General features: G+C 44.6%; 6 protein-coding genes across 6 annotated transcripts; 1 reads left to right on the forward strand and 5 right to left on the reverse strand.

The window, feature by feature from the left end:
* Nucleotides 1-401: 401 nt before the first annotated feature.
* EDB93DRAFT_809352 (major facilitator superfamily domain-containing protein) lies at nucleotides 402-2,071 on the reverse strand. The gene is made up of 5 exons (XM_041457556.1): nucleotides 1,863-2,071; nucleotides 1,670-1,804; nucleotides 1,472-1,625; nucleotides 917-1,418; nucleotides 402-865 (listed from the first exon to the last, which is right to left on the reverse strand). Exons 1-5 carry the CDS (start codon nucleotides 1,937-1,939, stop codon nucleotides 609-611), a joined length of 1,125 nt encoding a protein of 374 aa, XP_041311443.1. The 5' UTR covers nucleotides 1,940-2,071; the 3' UTR covers nucleotides 402-608.
* A 1,683-nt stretch (nucleotides 2,072-3,754) lies between these two features.
* EDB93DRAFT_1246763 (uncharacterized protein) lies at nucleotides 3,755-5,582 on the reverse strand (the record flags this gene model as incomplete). The annotated part of the gene is made up of 5 exons (XM_041452498.1): nucleotides 3,755-4,011; nucleotides 4,064-4,106; nucleotides 4,288-4,490; nucleotides 4,525-5,475; nucleotides 5,543-5,582. The coding sequence occupies 5 exons, from the start codon at nucleotides 5,580-5,582 to the stop codon at nucleotides 3,755-3,757; spliced, it is 1,494 nt and encodes a 497-aa protein (XP_041311444.1).
* A 1,608-nt stretch (nucleotides 5,583-7,190) lies between these two features.
* On the reverse strand, nucleotides 7,191-9,327 carry EDB93DRAFT_1246765 (uncharacterized protein; the record flags this gene model as incomplete). Its single annotated transcript, XM_041452499.1, has 8 exons — nucleotides 7,191-7,438; nucleotides 7,490-7,656; nucleotides 7,706-7,770; nucleotides 7,819-7,932; nucleotides 7,985-8,154; nucleotides 8,217-8,925; nucleotides 8,974-9,226; nucleotides 9,287-9,327. 8 exons carry the CDS (start codon nucleotides 9,325-9,327, stop codon nucleotides 7,191-7,193), a joined length of 1,767 nt encoding a protein of 588 aa, XP_041311445.1.
* An 859-nt stretch (nucleotides 9,328-10,186) lies between these two features.
* On the reverse strand, nucleotides 10,187-11,146 carry EDB93DRAFT_1246766 (uncharacterized protein; the record flags this gene model as incomplete). The annotated part of the gene is made up of 5 exons (XM_041452500.1): nucleotides 10,187-10,344; nucleotides 10,420-10,527; nucleotides 10,580-10,629; nucleotides 10,961-11,018; nucleotides 11,068-11,146. The coding sequence occupies 5 exons, from the start codon at nucleotides 11,144-11,146 to the stop codon at nucleotides 10,187-10,189; spliced, it is 453 nt and encodes a 150-aa protein (XP_041311446.1).
* Nucleotides 11,147-15,049: 3,903 nt separating this feature from the next.
* Nucleotides 15,050-15,616, reverse strand: EDB93DRAFT_1101040 (uncharacterized protein; the record flags this gene model as incomplete). The annotated part of the gene is made up of 3 exons (XM_041447065.1): nucleotides 15,050-15,072; nucleotides 15,137-15,312; nucleotides 15,426-15,616. The coding sequence occupies 3 exons, from the start codon at nucleotides 15,614-15,616 to the stop codon at nucleotides 15,050-15,052; spliced, it is 390 nt and encodes a 129-aa protein (XP_041311447.1).
* A 603-nt stretch (nucleotides 15,617-16,219) lies between these two features.
* Nucleotides 16,220-16,599, forward strand: EDB93DRAFT_1062621 (uncharacterized protein; the record flags this gene model as incomplete). Its single annotated transcript, XM_041444853.1, has 2 exons — nucleotides 16,220-16,395; nucleotides 16,488-16,599. Coding segments are annotated over 2 exons (288 nt in total), but the record flags the coding sequence as incomplete, so codon positions are not given.
* Between the last annotated feature and the right edge of the window lie 2,679 nt (nucleotides 16,600-19,278).

Here is a 19,278-nt window from a genome sequence, read left to right on the forward strand (position 1 = left end):
ACTTGTCAAAGCTTGACCCTGAGTTTGACTGCTGCGGTTCTAGGTCTCCCTTAGGATGTTGTTTGGCAGAAGCTTTAAAAATAAACAACCGCTTTAAGAAATGGTCACATATAACAAGAAGTCAAATTCATTTACGATATTCAGGTGAGATTTTAATGATTAATGATCAATTTTCAGTCATGAATACAGTATTTATACAAGGCGGAATTCAAACATAGTGGTCTAGAAGGATGGAGGCATTGTGAAGCATATATGACATGTGTATTCGTTCTAATGGTTTGAGTACGGCTGCCCTAGTGAGTGTCAATATAGTCCTTGCAATTGGATGTTGAACAGTTCTTTGACACCAACGTACAATAACAACTTAACTCTAAGCAATTACAACAACACCAAAATGGTGGCATGCCGCATTGACTCGACTTACTAACTAACAGGAAGACGCTTTCGAGGAATTTGTTCCTCCTTGCATTACCAATGGGCGCTCGTTTTTATCCATCTTGTATCATTCATGTACATTCGTGGATGACTGCATGCGAGGTTTGCTGAGGGCACAACCATATACTAGTTCATTCATCTTCTACTATATGAATTACTCGCGAGGCAAAATTTCACTCATCATCCCTATTCTGCAATTCCTCGGGTAGGTAAGACGCCAACCACAACATCCCAACCGCAGGTATACACAGAACAACATATACCGCGTGACCACCCAGAATATTGTGATCCTTCGAGAACGCGAAAATAGATGAGGCGAACATGGGACCGACTGCGCGTGCGATTGACTGTGTCATCTGAGCCATGCCATTGATTGCACCCAGAACATTTTTCGTAGGTGCTGATGCGGTGATAAACATGAATATACTCGCTGGGTTGTGAGTAAGCATGAGACCTACGATAGAAACACAAGAACCCTCACCTAGAGACATGTCCCATATCACTATGAGAAGAAGGTGACACAGTAGTGCAATCGAGACCATGTAATCAACGCCTCCGGAGAAGACGAGCCATGACATTACTGGAAATGTGATCATGATGGGTATAAAACACGATATACCGATGTAGAAGGTGCGTTTAGGACCTAGCCAGTCAAAGATTTTGGCGAAGAACAGCGCCTGGAATAAACCGTCGATAATGCCGAATAGCGCCATCCATAACCCAACCGCTTGGGGTGCAAATCCTAGTCCGCCGAGGTAGTTGGGGGTGGAATAAAACAGGGGCATGAGAGCGAAGATGCAGATGTCGAGAAACGCAAGACAAACTTGATTTACGATGGGAATTATGATGCTACGAATGAGAAGCGAACGCAGAGGGACGTTGGCCATATTCTCCGAGTGCGATCCATTACTCCTATATTCTTCCGAAAGTTGATCGCCTGTGGTTTCGCTAGGTATATGGCGCTTGCGCTTGGTCTCTAATGTCTGAAAGAGAGTCAATATCTGTGACTTGGATGTCTATCTTAAGTCCGACTTGCCTCTTCCAGGAGAAATACGAACATGAACGACGCGGAAACAACTGACGCAGCAACAGCACAGGGCAAGAAATACGGATATTTTGCCCAGAATGGTCCAGCAAAGACATTTGGCCAACGGTCTTGAGGGCGGGCTAGCATTCCCCCCATAACAAAACTGCAAGACTCTCAGCACGAGTTTTTATTCGGATAAAGACTAACCCTAAGAAACTCCCAAAGCACCATGTGATAGGTATGAGAGCAAATCCTTGCGCCATGTTGGTCGAATCCGTGAGTTCGCCCATCATACTTCTCATGACTCCGCTATTGCCATTCAGCATTCCACAGACACAACGGCTATTTGGCCAAAGTGTATAGAGCTATTCAACCACGTCCACAAATGGAATTGACCAACCTGATGACAAGAGTCCAGAAGGAGGTCGAGAGTCCGAAGCAAAGCATTGAGATGCCAACTCCAAATAAACCGATCATGAGGACAGGTTTGCGTCCGATGCGATCAGAAAGACGGCTCCACTTCAATACTGTCAGTGATTCCGTGATAAAGAAAAGTGACTCCTGATACCACCGTAGTCATATAAGCTCATGTGTTCGCTCAAACGACGTGACCTACTAAAATTCCAGCGTAATAACCGACCGCTGCATCGTTACCACCAGTGATATCTAGTTCTCGAATCAGCTAATATCAACGTTCAGATATAATCCCATGAAGATGCTTTTAGATACTATACCTGGTTGATGTACGGGTATATTGACATGGAGGCAATGGGCTCAGCCAATTGGACAAGCATCAAAATGCCGATCTGCAGTTTTGGAAGTGGTGTCTTTTTCTTCGTCTGCGGGGTTTCGCGCAGAAGAGGGGATGTTTCCATCTCAGAAGTCTGGACATCGAAGACACTCATCCTGTTACAATTGATCCAAGTTGGGGGCAACGTAAATTGCGAGCAGGCGGCGCTGCAAGGTAACCAATCAAAATCGAAAATTCAGAGTCCGCGTTACCAGACGCAAATGATAGCAAGAATAGCTATGATATGCTGATGTATCATAGGTTCGGAAGCGTGATTCATGACTTGTCAAAGTTCGACCGTGAGTCTGACCGCTGCGATTCTAGTTCGAGAAAGATGACTTTCGCTTACTAGACAATCCCAGGATGTTGTTCGGCAGAAGCTCTAATTGTCCTTGCTCAATCTCGGGGGATCGCAGATGACAAGGATATAGCCAGCAAAACGGGGACTCTCGCGGCGAGGACGGGGAGGTCCCATGGATTCGGAATACAAACATATCCAAATACAACCTCATACGTATCCGAGTGAGAAAAGGCAAGGGCCCAATTTCACCGAGTCTCACTCACTTGTGACTCCCACGTAACGGCTGTAGTTATAGGCGTTACTAATGGGCCTCGCACGATTTTGTGAGGCGTACGCACGCCGGTATAGCCAAAAAACGGTTCCTCGATGCGCCGAGGGAACCGGCTGCAATTAATGACTAGCAGTATGACGTGGCAACAGGAAGAAGAGCCTCTCGAAAAAATAAGACTGAAGTGATGAATACTATTTCACTATTAAAGGGAGGGAATGGGAGGGTGAAAAAGAATAAGAGAAAAAGAGAAAAAATAAAATAATAATACATAGTTTATGCACACAGACTACACAGATGCAAATGGCAGGTCGTGAATTGCACGACCATGGAACAATGACGCTTGAAGAAGTGTTGCGTTTTTATGAACATAACACTCCCAGGTGTCAGATTTCCATCTCCCAATGGCGCAAATGCGATCAGGAGACACGCCCGCTGCAGCAAGAGATGTAGCACCTCCTGCTCGCATCGAGTGTCCAGACACGTTCCCTGGAAAAAGAGTTCGAATTTTGTGGATAAACCATGACCGTGACGGTGGTTGCCCATTACCCCTTAGCCAGAGGTAAGGATGCAAGGGAAATCGAGAGTCACGTGAGGCAAGGTATTGCATAAAGAGAGGGAAAGGGTCTGATCCAACCGACAATTGCTGAATTACCACCCGATTCCCTTCATACCGCGAGTCGGTCTTGTCACGCTGAATAAGGAACGAAAAGTTGTTGTCAGATATGCGAACCAAAGTTCTTAGGGAAATCTTTGTGAAATCTTGCAGAGATAATTCATCAGCCACTACCAGTTCCCCGAGGCGAAGAAGGCCATAGAAACCACAGTGAAGTTGAGTTACCCACAGAAGGTTGTCATGAGTCAATGGATGAGTTAACTCATATAGAACACGGAGGAGATCGTCGTGCAAGATTGGTTCCTTCCGCATGATACTCAGCCTAGGATGGCCCAGAGAACATAAAGCTCCTTGCAGAGCACCCTTGGCAGCACTTTTGAGAGCTTCCCACGGTCTGTCAGACCTGGTTTCTCTGTAGGACAAAACACATCTCTGAGACCTCCCTCTCTCTGGAGGGTTCCCCTCAAATCCTTAACAGGTTCGAAAGTATCCTTGTGACCCTCGTCAGAGGATTGACTCTGGTTGTTAAGATGAAGCTGGAGGGTCTCTAGTACATCATCAAGTCTCTCTCGCACTGTTATCATACTCAAGGAGCCTCTGGTGTTGTCTCTTGAGACCCTACACACCAGGCTGCAAGACAGACAGGACGAGGGTAAGGAAGCGCAAAAACTGAAGGCAAATATCACAGTAACAAGTGAGGTGGACAGGACACGTGGTGGGAATCATACAGAAAGATCAAGACCAAGCAAGCACCAGAGAATGAGATGAAATGATAGCAAAATAGGCATACAAAAGATGGGCATTGCATCGAGAGTCTATTGAGGAGGCCAGGGAGGGTTGGTTAACTCACGATTGAATGCTTGTGGAACATAGTCCAAAGGTGCAGTATCAATATTACGGACATGGTCCATCCATCTGGAATCGTGGTAACGAGCCCTGGCTTGTGGGTACCCACTGTCATGGTAAGCTCCTCCACCAAATGCCCGTTGCTCGTCAAGGTCATCATGTCAAGCATATTCACCTTCCCGAGCATAGTCGGGACCAAGCACAGGACTGTATTGACTTGAATAAGTACGTTCACGCTCACCATGAGCATAATGGGCATCGTGGTGTAATTCCAAGGCTGGAGAACTATCCCGCCCAGTGAATTCAATGTCAGTACGAGGCTCATTGGGTCCATAATGGTCGGGAGTTTGCAAACTAGTATAATGGAGGTTGTGAGTGTCATGGTAGTAGAAGGCATCGCGTGGGTGAAGAGCATCACTATTGATAATAGGATTATCTTCATGCAGATGATGAAGTTCATGATCATGGCGCATGGCATCCTGCATGTACCATGGCTCGCCAGAATGACCACAAAGTGGTTGCCGAGGGTCAGGCAAGGGATTGCGAGGGTCATGACAGAAAGTATCCCGAGGCTCGCAGGGGTTGCGAAGAGGGTCACCTTCATGAGGATTGTCGCGACAGTCAGGGATAACCTCATGATGATATTCCTGAGGAGGGTCACCCTCGTCACGATCAGGGATGACCTCCTGATAAAGTTCTCGAAGAGGGTCAACCTCATGATGGTTGTTACGACGGTCAGAGATGACCTCATGGTGAAGCTCATGGAGGTTGTGAAGAGGGTCACCGACCTCCTGATGAGGTTCCTGTGGGTTGTGTGGAGGGTCATTCTTGTGAGGGTCTTGCTGGACACCCTCACAAGGGTCATGATGGACAGGCTCTGGCAGAGGGTCGTGGGGGTCATGAGAGTTGTGAGTGGCATCAGGAAGATCCTCAACAGGATTGGCAATCTGAGGCGGTTCCTGCTGATCTACTGTTGGCCTATCGTCGTGCAATTCCTTGGTCAAGTCTTCCTGTGATGTTTCTGTAGGGGCATTGATCAAACCAGGGGAGACAGCACTCTTGGCGATCATAATGTCCACCTTCTTACCCTCGTCAACTTCAGATTCATCTGAGTGGCTGTATGCCATGCAAAGAGCACACCTCATTTTGCCCTTGGATTCCTTGGTGATTGGGCGCAGTTTGATTTGTTGTACTGGAGGGTAGATAGACAGTAGATCATTAGTTATCTTGCAAGAAAATTTGGTTGAAAAAGAGCTTACCCTTGGTGTGCTTGTTAGAGGGTCCATCGTGAAGTTGCATTGGTGTGACAGAGTAGAGTCCAATTAGAAGTATATAGTGTACTCACCCTCAGGCGCTGGTGATGTCACCACACTTGACAACCCCACTGTCAATGGGGACAGAGGACCACCCTTCGTCGGAGAGGCTATTGAGGTCGGCAAGAGAGGCGCTGTAACGACAGTCGCAGCGCTGGGCTCAAAACCCGTGTTCTTGATACTCATGTTAAACAGTATTCGTCCGATGCATCCCCGACATTCCGATCCCGATCCTGACGCCCGACCCCGACCTGAAAGTTTCGGACCCGACGTTTTTGCATCAGACTCGTCCTCCCTATGTCCTGTCCAGTCGTATCTACTCCCACTGGTGCGTATTTACTCGTTTCGCATTACTGAACATTACAGACAGCGTTATTACATGTTATCTACAAAAAGGTGCAGTACACATGCTCTTTTACATACATTCGGACCCGATTTTGCGCTACTGTTTTCGCCTGATGCACTCCGAAATCCTACATAGACACTATTTAATATCTAGTACTTCCTACCTATTGCATTACTTACTTTTCCCTACTCAGTAGTAGGATGGAAGTCATTGGATATTAGTAGTACTTGATTGTATTGCGAAATATCTATCCGCTCTTTTCCTCCAAAACATTCCGACACATCCAACATTCATTTGACCGACAATCCGACACACTTCCAACACATTCCTTTATTGTCCGACGCATTCCCGACAGTCCGACACATAGTCCGATGCCCGACCCGACTCCGATAATTTCGGACCCGACAGTCTCCCTTCGGACAAGTAGTTCTTAGCTTCGGATTATCTTCCTATTACTGATAACTAACTATCAAAACTAATACCAAACAGCTACCCCTATAGGATCGAACGCACTTGCTCTGCAAGTATAGCAGACTAGGTCGTGCTAAGATCTACCTAAATATTTGTTGTCTAGGTAGTACAATTTCTGCTGAGCCCAGCAGAGATCAGCTTTCTACAGTGCTTTGGGTGCTTTTGCCTGTGTCCCTTTCTTCCCCGCTTTTGAAGCATTAGTCTTCTCCTTGGATAGAGCAGGCTTCTTTGACGCACACAATGTGTGCATAGACTTCAGTTTCCTCTTCTTCCCATGTCCTTCTTCATACTCAGTATCAGGCTCTTCAACAGTGTTCTCCTTGACTGAAGTGACTTCGATCACCTCGCTCTGTGCTGGAGTTGGTTCTGGCTTTGGAACAAATTTGAATGGGCGTGAGGGTGACTTAACAACTTTGAATGGGTGTGAGTGGGGTGGTGCAATGACTTCTACTTACATGGTAGCTTTATGGGACTTGGGAGCAGGAGGTACCACTGGGAGTTCACCCTCTGATTCGTCGTCATCGGAAGAGGGTGGTGGAGAAGCCTTTGGTGCCTTATCAACAGCTTTCTTGACCTTCGTAGCTGCATTGCTAGGCTTAAGACAAGCTGGGCTGTGGTAGTCGGTATCGCCATTCAAAACAGTCGTCGAGCACCATCATGTGGCCACTCAGCTGGTGGAGCTATGCCTGTGATGACTGGCCTCTCAGAGGCCATGACAGCTGCTACACATGACGTTAAAATTTGATATTTCATAGCATAACATAAATGAAACTTACCTCAATGTGTCTTGTCAACTTTGGCGACTTGCATGGTTCCTGCCTTCAAGGCATCCATGAGCACCACAATTTCCTTCTGTGTCAGTGCCCCAATGCCCTTGTTCTTTGAGTTTTCATTGTGAGCTTCGCCAGGCAAGAGACACTTATGAGTAGGATAGCCTTTGATGCAGAGATTGGCATCTGCAAGGGCGCGTGACATGCCCTTCCAAGGGAAATTTTTATCCCAGGCGCACCTGCCCCCAAGTTGGGCTAGTGTAATTTAGGTCAAATAAATTAAAGAGTAACAACATTGTAACATACCGACTTGTTTGATGAGTTCAAGCTTGACCCATTTCAAACCATCATCCCGTCCCTCAGGAGTCTGAGATCGATCATGATTGTTGTTTGAAGTTGAGTTTGGGGTTGAAGGGGCATTATGGGTGCCATCATCAAATGCTTCATCTACCGCAGCCAAGGATGTTCTATTACTGTTTCAACATAAGTAATGACACAAACATAGTTTATACTAACACTTACTACATGTGTGCCTTAAGATGCCCGATGATGGCATCATTGCTGGCACGGCATCGTGTCTCCCAGAACTGTATATTATAAGTATATATCAGGATTTAGACTATGAAAAAAATTACCCCTGCAGCACCTGGAGTGTTATATGAATAGCTGAGCAATCCATCTTCGTTGACTACCTTGCCACAGAGGACGATGGCTGCTTCAAAGCCAGATTTAATGGAGGCAGACTCGAGCTGTGATAAACACATTAGGTGACATAACGAAACTTAGGGCGAGCAAACATACAATTTGTATTACTCTTCGGTAATGTTTTTGGAAGCCCTGTCCATGCTGAGCTATTGTTTGAGGAGTTGATCCAAGGAGCGATGCTTCCTCGTGCATTAGCAGGAGGTCTTGGTAAGAATCAGGATAGGTATCTTTGAAACTTTTGTAACATTGCTTGTGCACGGTTGCACCTGTAAGGTATATAAACGTCCTGCGCAACAAGATGTAATATAGTACTTAATAGGTGTGCCACCTCCAGGTGGGACCTCTCTGCCGATGTGTGCAAGTTCGGTCTGAATGTGTTCTTTGAAATAGTTAGTGTACAGGTTCCAATAATTGGTACCATTCACGGTGCGTCCGCAACTCTTCAAGAACACATTGATCAATTGGGAAACAGAGAGTGTAGTAGATGCAGAGAGATTGAGAAAGTGGCGCTCGACTACAACAAATCCAGCATCCAACATTCCATTCAGCTCTGCAGACCTGCGTCCAGTAACAGAAAGTCCCTCTTGATGGGTGACCAGCTCATGCTCCTCAGGAAAGTGTTCGCAAGAGCCAGTAGAAGGATAGGCTCCCATGTCCATCTGCAAACTGGAACCGCTTGCTGATGCACCAATAATGTTTGTCGAGGTGGTGGTGTTTGACTGACTGCCACCATCCTTGAATGGCATTGGTGGAATAATGTGTGTGACTGGAAGGGGAGGCACAGCATCATGAGGTGATGATGCAACAGGCTTCAGTGATGCACCAATAGCATTCGTCAAGGTGGTGGCATTTGTTGCATGAGGGTCTTGGGAGCATCCATAAGAGGCCATTGGTTGACCCAACAAATTCACAGGAAAGTTATAAGGTAAAAAAGGCTCGGAGCCCATCATGCTAAACATGTCAGAGGAGCTAGGATCTATCCATGGGTGTTGCTGGTCCATAGAACCATAAAAAACATCTTGGAGTGGAGCAGGAGGCTGTGGGGCAGGAAATGGTAAGGTGTATCAACTATTGGCAGAGTGAACTGTAAGCGATGATGTTTCGCCTGTTGAACTTGGGGTAGGAAAAGGCGAGGTGTATCGACTATTGGCAGGGTGGACCGTTAGCAATGATGTTTCACCTGTTGAACTGCCGTCTGGTACCAAATGTGGTAAGTCTGGTGCACCAGAGTGTGCAGATGGATCTTGAGCTCCCACAGTGGACTCTTGATAGGCCAGACGGCGGATAGATGCACCTTTAACAAGGCCAACATCCTGCAATGTGGCCTTGAGCTTGGTCCTGAGTCGTGAGGGAGTGAGCTCAACAGGGGGTGTTGTGCATCAATGACCACTGCCGTACTGCTCCTGCACATAATCAAAGGTATCGGAGGGTAGACCCATGTAGTTTCGGTGAGAAGACAACAGATTTTCAGAGATATTTTGGGTCGTATCTGCATTATGTAGTCAATGATAGAAGAAATAAATGAGAGCACACCTATTACGACTTGGATGGTATCTGTTGGCGATGCTCAAACAGAGCGTGTGTCGTCAACGGTCGAGGACGTCCTTGGGCTAGCCCAAGGTTAGGGGTCTTACTTGGCAAGGCTTCGGCAAGTAAGATTTGACGCCTATGTCCAAATCGGGTAGCTTATGTCAAGCGGGTGCGAGACGATAAGCTATATCGGCCTAGGCTTACGACACCCGAAGGTTAATCGTAAGATCGTCGTTAATTAGAAGGACAGAAGTCTGACTAGTTAACAGGGGCTTTGCTCATCGACGAAGTCGATGAGCAAAGATCGAGACTATAGGCTTATCCGCGAAGAGCAGATAAGAAGATAGAATATAGACTGCTGGCGAGGCAGAGAGGATCACTCTGGTGAGAGTAGGAGGTCAAGAACCAAGTAGATTCAAGTTAGGGAATATAGTACATGGTAGCGAGTTTATATAGAGGACAGGAGACGTATTAGTGGGTGATAACTTGTACTACCGGGAGAGGCAATCGGTAAAGGGTATAACCATAACAGGAAGGCACGTTCGGTCGAGGTAGAACGTGCTAGATAAGAAAGTGAGTCAAAGATCAAAGATAAGAAGTGAAACACGCAGGGGCACGATCGTGCAGCTGCGTATCTAAGTATAAGTCGCATGTGCAACTGCGCACCGAGTCAGAGATCAAGAAAGGGAAAAGGGCAAAGGGGATGCGTCGTGCATCAGATCATAGGTTACCGTCCGGACGGTAAGGGCAAAGGGACTGTCCACAGGATCAGTCAGGTGGTGGGACGGAGCATGGGTATGCTTCGTCAGCGAAAGGGTCCGGCCAGATGTACTGGCTCTGCTGGAGCGACAAGTAGAGGGCGAAAGGGAATGCGAGGATGACGAGGATGACGAGGGTGAGGTCGGGGTAAGGGTATGATGCGAGGGCTGATACGAGGAGGATGAGGAGAAAAATAGTAGGGGCCCAAGCATCTAGATGTTCTTGTAACAACACCTACTTACTTGTACTATGTGCAGTATGGGCGTTCTGCGCATCAAAGGTATCAGAGGATAGACCCATGTAGCTCGGGTGAGGAGATGACGGGTTATTGGGGACATTTTGGGTCATGTCTGCAGTATTTAGTCAATGATAGAAGAAATATATGAGAGCACACCCACTTACTTGTACTGTGTGCAGTAGATGACCTTCTGTTGGGTAGCTTGCGCAAGATACTACAAAGTAAATCAGATGGAAATTTGGAAGAGGCACAAAAAAAAACTTGCAGTGCCCTGATACTTATGAGGGTGATTTGAGCTGATATAGACTAAAAAAGTTAGAACAGTGCAGCAGTGCGGAAGCTAAACAAATGTATGAGACATTGAATTTGTTCGGATAGAATCTGGTGAGGTGACCAAGACAAACGAGCTCATGAGGGTCTCAGGTAGGGTTTGAAGGAGGCTCTCAGGAGTCTTGAGAGGCTAGCAAGAGGGTTCAGAATGAAGCAAATATGAAAAATGTTGAGCATGATGATGGGGTATTGAATTTGAAATGCAAATTACTCACCTTGCAGGGACAATTCCATTGTTATCAAGTTCAATCACGGCATTCACAACCAGTGAAACTAGTGCGATTCTGTGAGCAAGTTAAGGAGTGATGGGCAGGAAACTTACTGGCAGGCCCAAGAGGCTTGAGAAGGCTACAAAAAGGCCGCAAAATTGTGACTAAATATAATGTTGATGGAACCACCATGAGGTAACTTCTCCTAATCTGAATCAAATTGGATCTACTACCATGCCAGAAATTAATGTACAAATTTGAGGAAGTATTTGAAAACATTAATATTCATTTATTTGCCATTATACCATCTGAGATGCTTGACAAGCCGATCATTGCTCTCATTTGTATCATTTTCATCATCAGTATCATCGGCATATTCAGAGGAGGATGCAACCCGCACAACCAAAGTGATGCCTCTCTGAGCGAATGAAGTGTCAGTGAACACAATATTCATATACCTCGGATACACTCACTTGCTTGCGGTAAAATTTACTAACTTCTGCCAATACTCCATCTGCAAGGTCTCATCTTCGGGTTCTCAAGTTAGGCCTTGGAGGTAGGCCTTCTCTTCCTCAAGCCAGCACTCAAAAATGCTCTCACCCGTGAGTCTCAGATCTTGCATAAGCTTCGGTGTCTTAATAACCGAGGGTCTTATATAAAGTCGTGTAAATGTAATGACACCACAATTACACTTTGGATAAGACTGCTTGCCAGTCCTCGATTAACACGGTCTACGACTTTTCCTATTTCGTGGTAGATAATGTGTGAGTTCTTGGGAGGCTTGCTAAACTAATCTTTTTATAAAGATCAACCTAGCCGGAGCTTTACTTTTCTTTATTGAAACTCAAATCTCTTGTCTAGGAATAAGCTTCTAGACACGTAATTCAGGTTTCTGGAATGTATTTGCCTAGGAAATCTCCTTCTAGGCTCTGGACTTGGATACTGGAACTAGTGAGACGTGGTCTCAAATATATGAAATATGACCAAGATCGCTTGGTCTATGGACACCTGACTGTGAGACAATGGTCTCAAATATACAGTATATGTTCAAGATCGCTTGAACAAAGGGGACTATAACTTGACCAAGATCGCTTGGTCTATGGGACAACTAGTGAGACATGGTCTCAACAATATGATAGATGACTAAGATTGCTTAGTCAAAGGGCACAGAGCAATGAGACAAAGTTCTCAAAGACAATATATATGACCAAGAACGCTTGGTCTATGGCACTAATAAGTTTCTAAAGTAAGAAACTTATAATCTCAAGGGAATTCTTTTCCCTGCACTTGTCTCACTTCAAAGGGACTAACTTTGCAAGTGAAATATCTGAGAGGCAGATTGCTACAAATGGGAGATCATATTTTTTTGGGGGAGAATGGGCTCTCCTTATATACATTTTGTGTGGGAAAGTAACCTAGGTTCACAAACAATAAAAAATAAGGAGGACCAATCAAAATATTGGGTCAAACCCAATAAAAGAATAAAATACAAGTGAAAGATGGAGCTATGACATCATTGTGGAGCAGAACATTCTGGAATGTGGAGTAATGACATCATAATGACATCAAGAGTGACATCATTGTGGAGCAAAAGATTCCAGAACCTTCCATGAGTGAGTCAGAGTGAGTCATTGTGGAGCAGAATATTCTAGAAGGAAATGACATCATGAATGATGTCATTGTAGAGTAGAATAATCTAGAGCTTGATAACATAATATCTTTCAACAGAATACCTGCAGGAGTATCTGTGGAGTCTTATGACATCATAATGACATCATACCCTATGGGTACAATTTTATGAAGTGTCAGGTGAGTCAAAGCATCCTAATGAAAAAGTAAAGTAAAGAAACACTAGAGAAAAGTAGGTAGCAAAAATAAGACAGTTGGCAGGAATTGAAACACAGTCAAAAAAAATAATGCAGTTGGCAGGAATTGAAACACAGTCAAAATAATACAGTTGGCAGGAATTGAAACACGGTCTTTTTGGATAGGTTTTTTATAGGCTTTGTACTTTTCTCTATGGTTTTCTCTAGCCAAAGTGAATAAGCCAAAGGCAAGGCTATACCTTAACCTCCATTTCTCTTCTCACATCAACTAGGTCTAAATGTGGTTCCCATCTCACATTAGACTTTTTCCGTCAAAACGTATTCAGATCATGAAACTTGGGGAAAACTGGAAATATGAACCATGGTTTGAAACCAAGGTATGGGTTGACTAGTCTGAGGACTAAGCTAACAGACTTTGTCTTTTGAGGGTCACCTAGTATTCATGTCCATGCATGATTCCCACATCATGCAGGACATCGGTAGAGTAGTGTTGCCATCATTTAAGATGTCCAGTGCTTGTTTGTAGTTGCAGTTGCAGTACAAAAAATTTGCTGATATGATGATTATGTCAGCAAATGTTCACTATGTACAAGTTATAGTACTTACAAAGATTAGCGTAGACCTCAAAATCATCATTGTGCTCAAAATAAGAGTTGATGGCCTGCTGCCGGTGGAAAACACTCGCATAGCGTAGCGCAGACGCCAGCAAATTTGATTTCAAGAACGTTCGTTCACATGTTTCGAGATCCTTGAGGCCCAAACCCTTGATGTATTGTCACAAGTACCTTTAACAAACCATTATTCTTTCCTAAATCTTCCTAAGCATCAAAACAAAGCACCTAAGTCAAACCCTAACCCTACCTTGAAAGCGTCTATCATTCCCGAAATACCTTTAGTGCCCACAACACGTGTCTTCGATGTGACAGATGAAGAAGACGAGTTCTTTGATTGTGAATAGATTAAATTAGATACAATAAGATAAGATATGGTCACGTGATGCTTCTTTAATATTCTATGATGTTCTATGGTACGATTCCCTTTTCCTTTTTATGATTGGCTAGTAGTTGTATCTCAGTTTCAATCTCAGTTTCAATAGTTGTATATAGGTAGCACATCTTGGTCGATAGTTCCTTAGTTCAAACCTCTTGTATCTACACTGTAGCAATCTAAGACGTACTTGCTCCTCTCCTCTCTGTTGTGATAGCCTTAGTCCGAGTCATAGTCTCGCCCAGCATTAATTCGTTATTGGGTTGTGACATGTATGTTGTAAGTGAAAAAAGCTGGCACAAGCACCTGTGAGCATGTCTGTGGAAGGCGCCAACCAGGCAGGTGTGTTGAAGTGAGCGTACAGGTGGGCCAAGGGAGCTGTTGTTGAGCATCGTCTTAAACTGGCAACCAATGTCATACCTGCCTCCCAATTGCCTCCCAAATATATCTAGCAACTTTGCAACAACAGCAAGGGGATACTTTGCACTATCCAGATATTCATTAATAGTTGAACAAAAAATAGGCCTTACTTACAGTTCACCGCTCTGTACCATGTCCAGGACAAGTAACACAAATCCATGACAGCAAACAGCCACAAATATACCTGTTTCTTCGTATATCCCCCACACTTTCTTTGTTTTGGTGTTGTCCATGTTTTTCCATCATCCAGTGCAAGAGTCTTCAGCAGCTGCATCCTCCTCATCACCTACAGTAGTTACTGATTCAGACTCTCCAGAATACCGGTCACTTGTGAGTTGCTGGCCCATAGGTAGTTCAGACGAGGGAGCAAGAGAGTTGTCAGCATTGTGGTCCAAAGACCTCCACAGGACTCATTTTAATGAGTTGTTACCATCCATAGAGTATAGTAGTCTGAATGTTAGTGTTTCTTCATTGTCGAGCTCATACATACATGTGGGGCATGCATGTTTGAGGCACCAGTCAGGTGAGTTACGCTGAAGAGATTCGGCTACCATAGCTGCCACAGAGCGTCGAATTTGAAGATATGAGTTACACACGATAGAAAATTGATGCAATAAATGCCTATGAAATTCCACCTGCGTATAATTAGCACAATAACTAGAGAAATCAAAATAATTACCTCATGCAAGTCGCACACTGTTTTCACGAAAGCTTGAATAGATAGATGAGGACTTCTAAGATGCGCGAAATGGTATGATTCAAGGGTTTCTGTAGTAATGCCTACAGTTGGTGATATAGGCAAACAAGGCATGACACCTTTATGCACCAGCGCAGAACAGATGGTGGCATCTATTGGTGAGATTCAAAGCTTAACTTTCTCAGTGTCTAATACAATGAGTCATGCCGACATCAATATTAAAAGTAAGCAAACAACAACAAGATCACTCACAGAACACATCAATGACACTGATTGACCATTCACCTTCATCATAGTTCGAGTTGCTCTCCTGCTCATCATTCTTCAATCCCTCAAAAAAGCTCTTGAAGACGCCTTTAGATTTTGCCAGGCTCCAGGCAAGGTAAGTGTTCATCGGTACAGGCATCTGCTCTGTAAATGCCTGGTTTCTGCGGAGGACATGATCATGATGAGTGTGATTATCCATGCGTCGAACACGATTGTTTCTGTTCACGAAGGTATGTGACTCACATATCAATAGTCAACACTCACTAACACTCACATTTTCCAGAAGTCTCCTAACACCTCTCTTGCAAGGTCAGTGAACTCACCACCAGCATGACTGATGGCAATTGATTCAGTCCCATTCCAGACATTGCCGAAGCTATAATTGCAGCCTTCCTGCCAATCTTCGATGGTGGCAGCTTTCTCCTCTTTAAGTGCTTTGAGAGCACAACACTCATCCAAACTCATGGCTTCACAAAATTAAGTTTTTTTTGTCAAGTATTTCAACTAACATTAGATACCTTGCAGACGTGCTTTCTGTCATTCATTGGACATTGCCACTTGCTCCACCAAGTCCCAGTGCTTGAGCACCTTCAATACACTGCTGTTGACCGGCAGCCCATTTTTGTTCTTTGACAGTCCAATGTGCCGGATAGATCACAGGGAGAGCTTACTTCAAATTTGCTGGTGGCCTATGGTATTTCACATTATCTACAGATTCTTTGTGTTAGTAAGAAATATCTTTTTGTTTCACATGACTAATGATTGGTAGTGTCACGAAGGGTCCCTATACACCATCACATCTGCTATGTCCAGCCATCCATCAACTTGCTCTGACTCCCAGGCAGGTGATCACATTCAAGATCTGCAGAGTTTGCTTGATCGTATGAGCCTTTCAGGTAGGTATTTCTTCTAACATCCGCAAAATACTGTTTACTCACATCATTTATCCTAGATTCACCGGTCGCTACTGTTACTTGGAAGTGCAAGACTACAGAAGAGTCTATCACATTGTCAAGAACCTTGTGCATGCAATCCACACACAATGTTATTCCCGATGGACAAGTTGTACTTCCTCCTACCACTTCGACAGCTCAAACACCCTCACATCTGGTGTCAATTCCCTCCCATGTTCCGCTTGCTCCAACCCCAGATGAGATCTGCCCACCACAAGCTGGGATCAAACCCAAGGGCTTCTGGGCCATCATAGTTGGGCAAGAAGTTGGTGTATTTTATTGTTGGTCAGTGTTACGCTCTCTCCTCTTTCACTTATAATTCTACTTATTATCACAATGTTCATCTTTAGGGCTGATGTTGCGGAATGAATGAATTTTGTTAGTGGTGGTATTCAGAAATGGTACCCATCTTTCCAACAAGCTCTTCAAGCATACACCGTCAAGTACAATGAATCCAGTGTCCATGCTGTTCCGATTCCGGGTGGCCCATTCTGGCCTTTGAACTGGCCTATATCCCCAGTGTCTCCCCCACTCTCTACATCTCCTACATTGTCTGTAGACTCGGATGACTTGTGGTCGCAAGTAGAAGACATGTCAGAGACCATGAGTCAATATAAATTTGAATCTACGTAGTCTAGTTTGCAAATGTTGCTTGTAATTAGAGTAAAGAAATTGAATTTGCCTTACTCGTACTGTTGTGATGCGCCTGATAAAGATTATGTGTGTTGGCCATGTGAGAGTGAGAAGGAACCTGCGGTATTGGCAGGTGTGAATGAGAAGGAACCTGTGGTACTGGGAATGAATCAGGAGTAGAAGGCTTGTACTGTTATGATGTAGCTGATAAAGATCATGATATAGATCATGTGTGATAGTTATGTGAGAGTGAGAAGGAACATGTGTGATTGGGGACAGATCAGAGGTATGTTATAGCTGTTGCTGCCCTTAGAGGGGTATTGTGATTAACAGGTGTATCACATTATGCAACGAGTGTCCTAAACATCATAAATGTTCTACACTACTCATCACACATTTTTCCAGCTTTGGCTTGATAGTGTATATAGTGTTCAAGTGACAGAAGCATTCTGCTTCTTCAAATTTTTGATATAGAACATTATTCACAGTCCTGAGCATCCGAGAACAAATGTTCACTATAAGTTTGCTATCTGTTTGCTATAAGTTCACCATAAGTTCGCTATGAGTTCACCATCTGTTCACTACATGACTAGGTATTCACACTGTGTCTGATGTTGAGACACTTGGAGCTACATTTATAATGTACTACTAGTTACAGACGGTGTCTACAACTAATTTGGCTTTAAAAAATTTCACCTCTGATGTGACACTAACCAGTAAATTGTATAGTAATGTTACGTCATACTTAAGGTGTTCCCTGCAATATGGGCAAGGAGTGTGCATGGTGTCCTTGATACTTTCCAGCAGTGATCTACCCTCCAAAGTGTGCTGTGCACACTGCCCGATAAATTCAGCATGTTCTCCCTTGCTCAGAGCATGACAAGATGCCTTGTTATATGCCTCATTCCACGTCTCTTCAGACAGCCACTCCTTTCACCACACCCTGATGGAGTTCTCAAGCGCTTGCAGTGATGGAGAGTCACAGGTACACAGTAAATCATTATCCATCGTGAGGATAGAATTGTCAGGATCATATGAACGATCATAACATGATTCTTCATTGATCGTTTGCAGCGAGGGAGAGTTGTGGGGAGAAGGCAGATCAGCATCCGCAAGATAAGGTAGACTGTCATACCGAGAGTTGTGGGAGAAGGCAGATTGGCATCTGCGAGATAAGGTAGATCATCATTTGTGAATACAGCTTTGGTATTGTCACACTCAGCATCGTTATGGTCCAAGGAGAGCACGTCTTCAGTGGGATCATACTGAGAATGATAATCTTCATGGTCCGAGACAGGAACAGGCATATCACACACTTCACAAGGTAGAACCCTTTTTTTCCTATGCCAAAAGTCGGTTAGTGAGTCTAGCACACACCCATAGTTAGGCATTCTCACCTTGCCCTATTCCTAAAATAAATTATATAGCGCACATAAGACTTGGAAAATAGGTAAGAACTCACCTAGCAACTTGAATGCGAGCCTTCTCGTTTTGAGCCTCTCGCACTCTGCAGTGAGGACAGTAAGCAAAATTCACTAGTAACCAAGGACATGGGACTCACCCTGGTTTTGCAAGCCAGCATTCTGTAGCCATGTGCTGCTTTGATGTAGGACTGCAGGACCTGCTGTGACTTCAGCGAGCCTTGGAAAATGTGTTAGATAGTCCAGCCTTTCACGTGAGTTTAAACTTACCATGTCATCAAAAAGATGAAGGAAGAGAGGACCTGAGATCATCTCTAGATATATGGTCAAGATCATTGATAAAATATTGGGTGACAATGAGATTGAAAGGCATGGTGTAGGATTCTGTAGGATTGCCACTGTTAAGTCTCTTGTGCAACTTGTGAGGTCATCTTGATTACTAATTCATCTAAATTTGGGAACCATTGTAGGTCCAAGTATACCACTGCAGCAAAGACTCAATGTGTGCTTGTCTGCAAGCAAGATGGTAATCTGCCTGGTCCCTCCCCTCCACTCTACTTGGCACATGGCGCATTCCATTTCAATTTGCAAGGTGAGTATATATCTTCTGTAGGACGATAGAGCCTTTGGCTCATGGAAAGTCTGACTGCACCCTCCATAGGACGATAGAGCCTTCGGCTCATGGAAGGTGCATGGCACGTTCCATTTCAAGGCACGTGGCGCGTCCCATTTCAATCCACAAGGTGAGTATATGTCTTTTGTAGGATGATAGACTCTTCAGCTCACGGAAGGTCTGACTACATCTTCCATAGGACGATAGAGCCTTCGGCTCATGGAAGGCGCATGGCGCGTTCCATTTCAATTCACAAGGTGAGTATCTGTCTTCTGTAGGACAATAGAGCCTGTGGCTCATGGAAAGTCTGACCACACCCTCCATAGGATGATAGAGCCTTTGGCTCATGGAAAGTCTGACTGCACCCTCCATAGGACGATAGAGCCTTTGGCTCATGGAAGGTGTGTGGTGTGTCTCATTTCAACCCACAAGGTTAGTTTTTGTCTTCTATAGGACAATAGAGCCTTTGGCTCATGGAAATTCTGACTGCATCCTCCATAGGACGAT

The sequence above is a fragment of the Suillus bovinus genome, assembly GCF_016758785.1.
Source record: "Suillus bovinus strain UH-Sbo-P2 chromosome Unknown EDB93scaffold_7, whole genome shotgun sequence".
Classification (NCBI taxonomy): domain Eukaryota; kingdom Fungi; phylum Basidiomycota; class Agaricomycetes; order Boletales; family Suillaceae; genus Suillus; species Suillus bovinus.

What these genes read in the sequence shown, in the direction of transcription:
- EDB93DRAFT_809352 (XM_041457556.1), bottom strand. Translation starts at nt 1,939, where the DNA reads ATGATCGGTTTATTTGGAGTTGGCATCTCAATGCTTTGCTTCGGACTC. An exon ending in TTCTGGACTCTTGTCATCAG is followed by an intron (nt 1,805 to 1,862) that starts GTTGGTCAATTC and finishes TTGGCCAAATAG; the next exon opens with CCGTTGTGTCTGTGGAATGC. An exon ending in GATATGGGACATGTCTCTAG is followed by an intron (nt 866 to 916) that starts GTGAGGGTTCTT and finishes CTCACAACCCAG; the next exon opens with CGAGTATATTCATGTTTATC.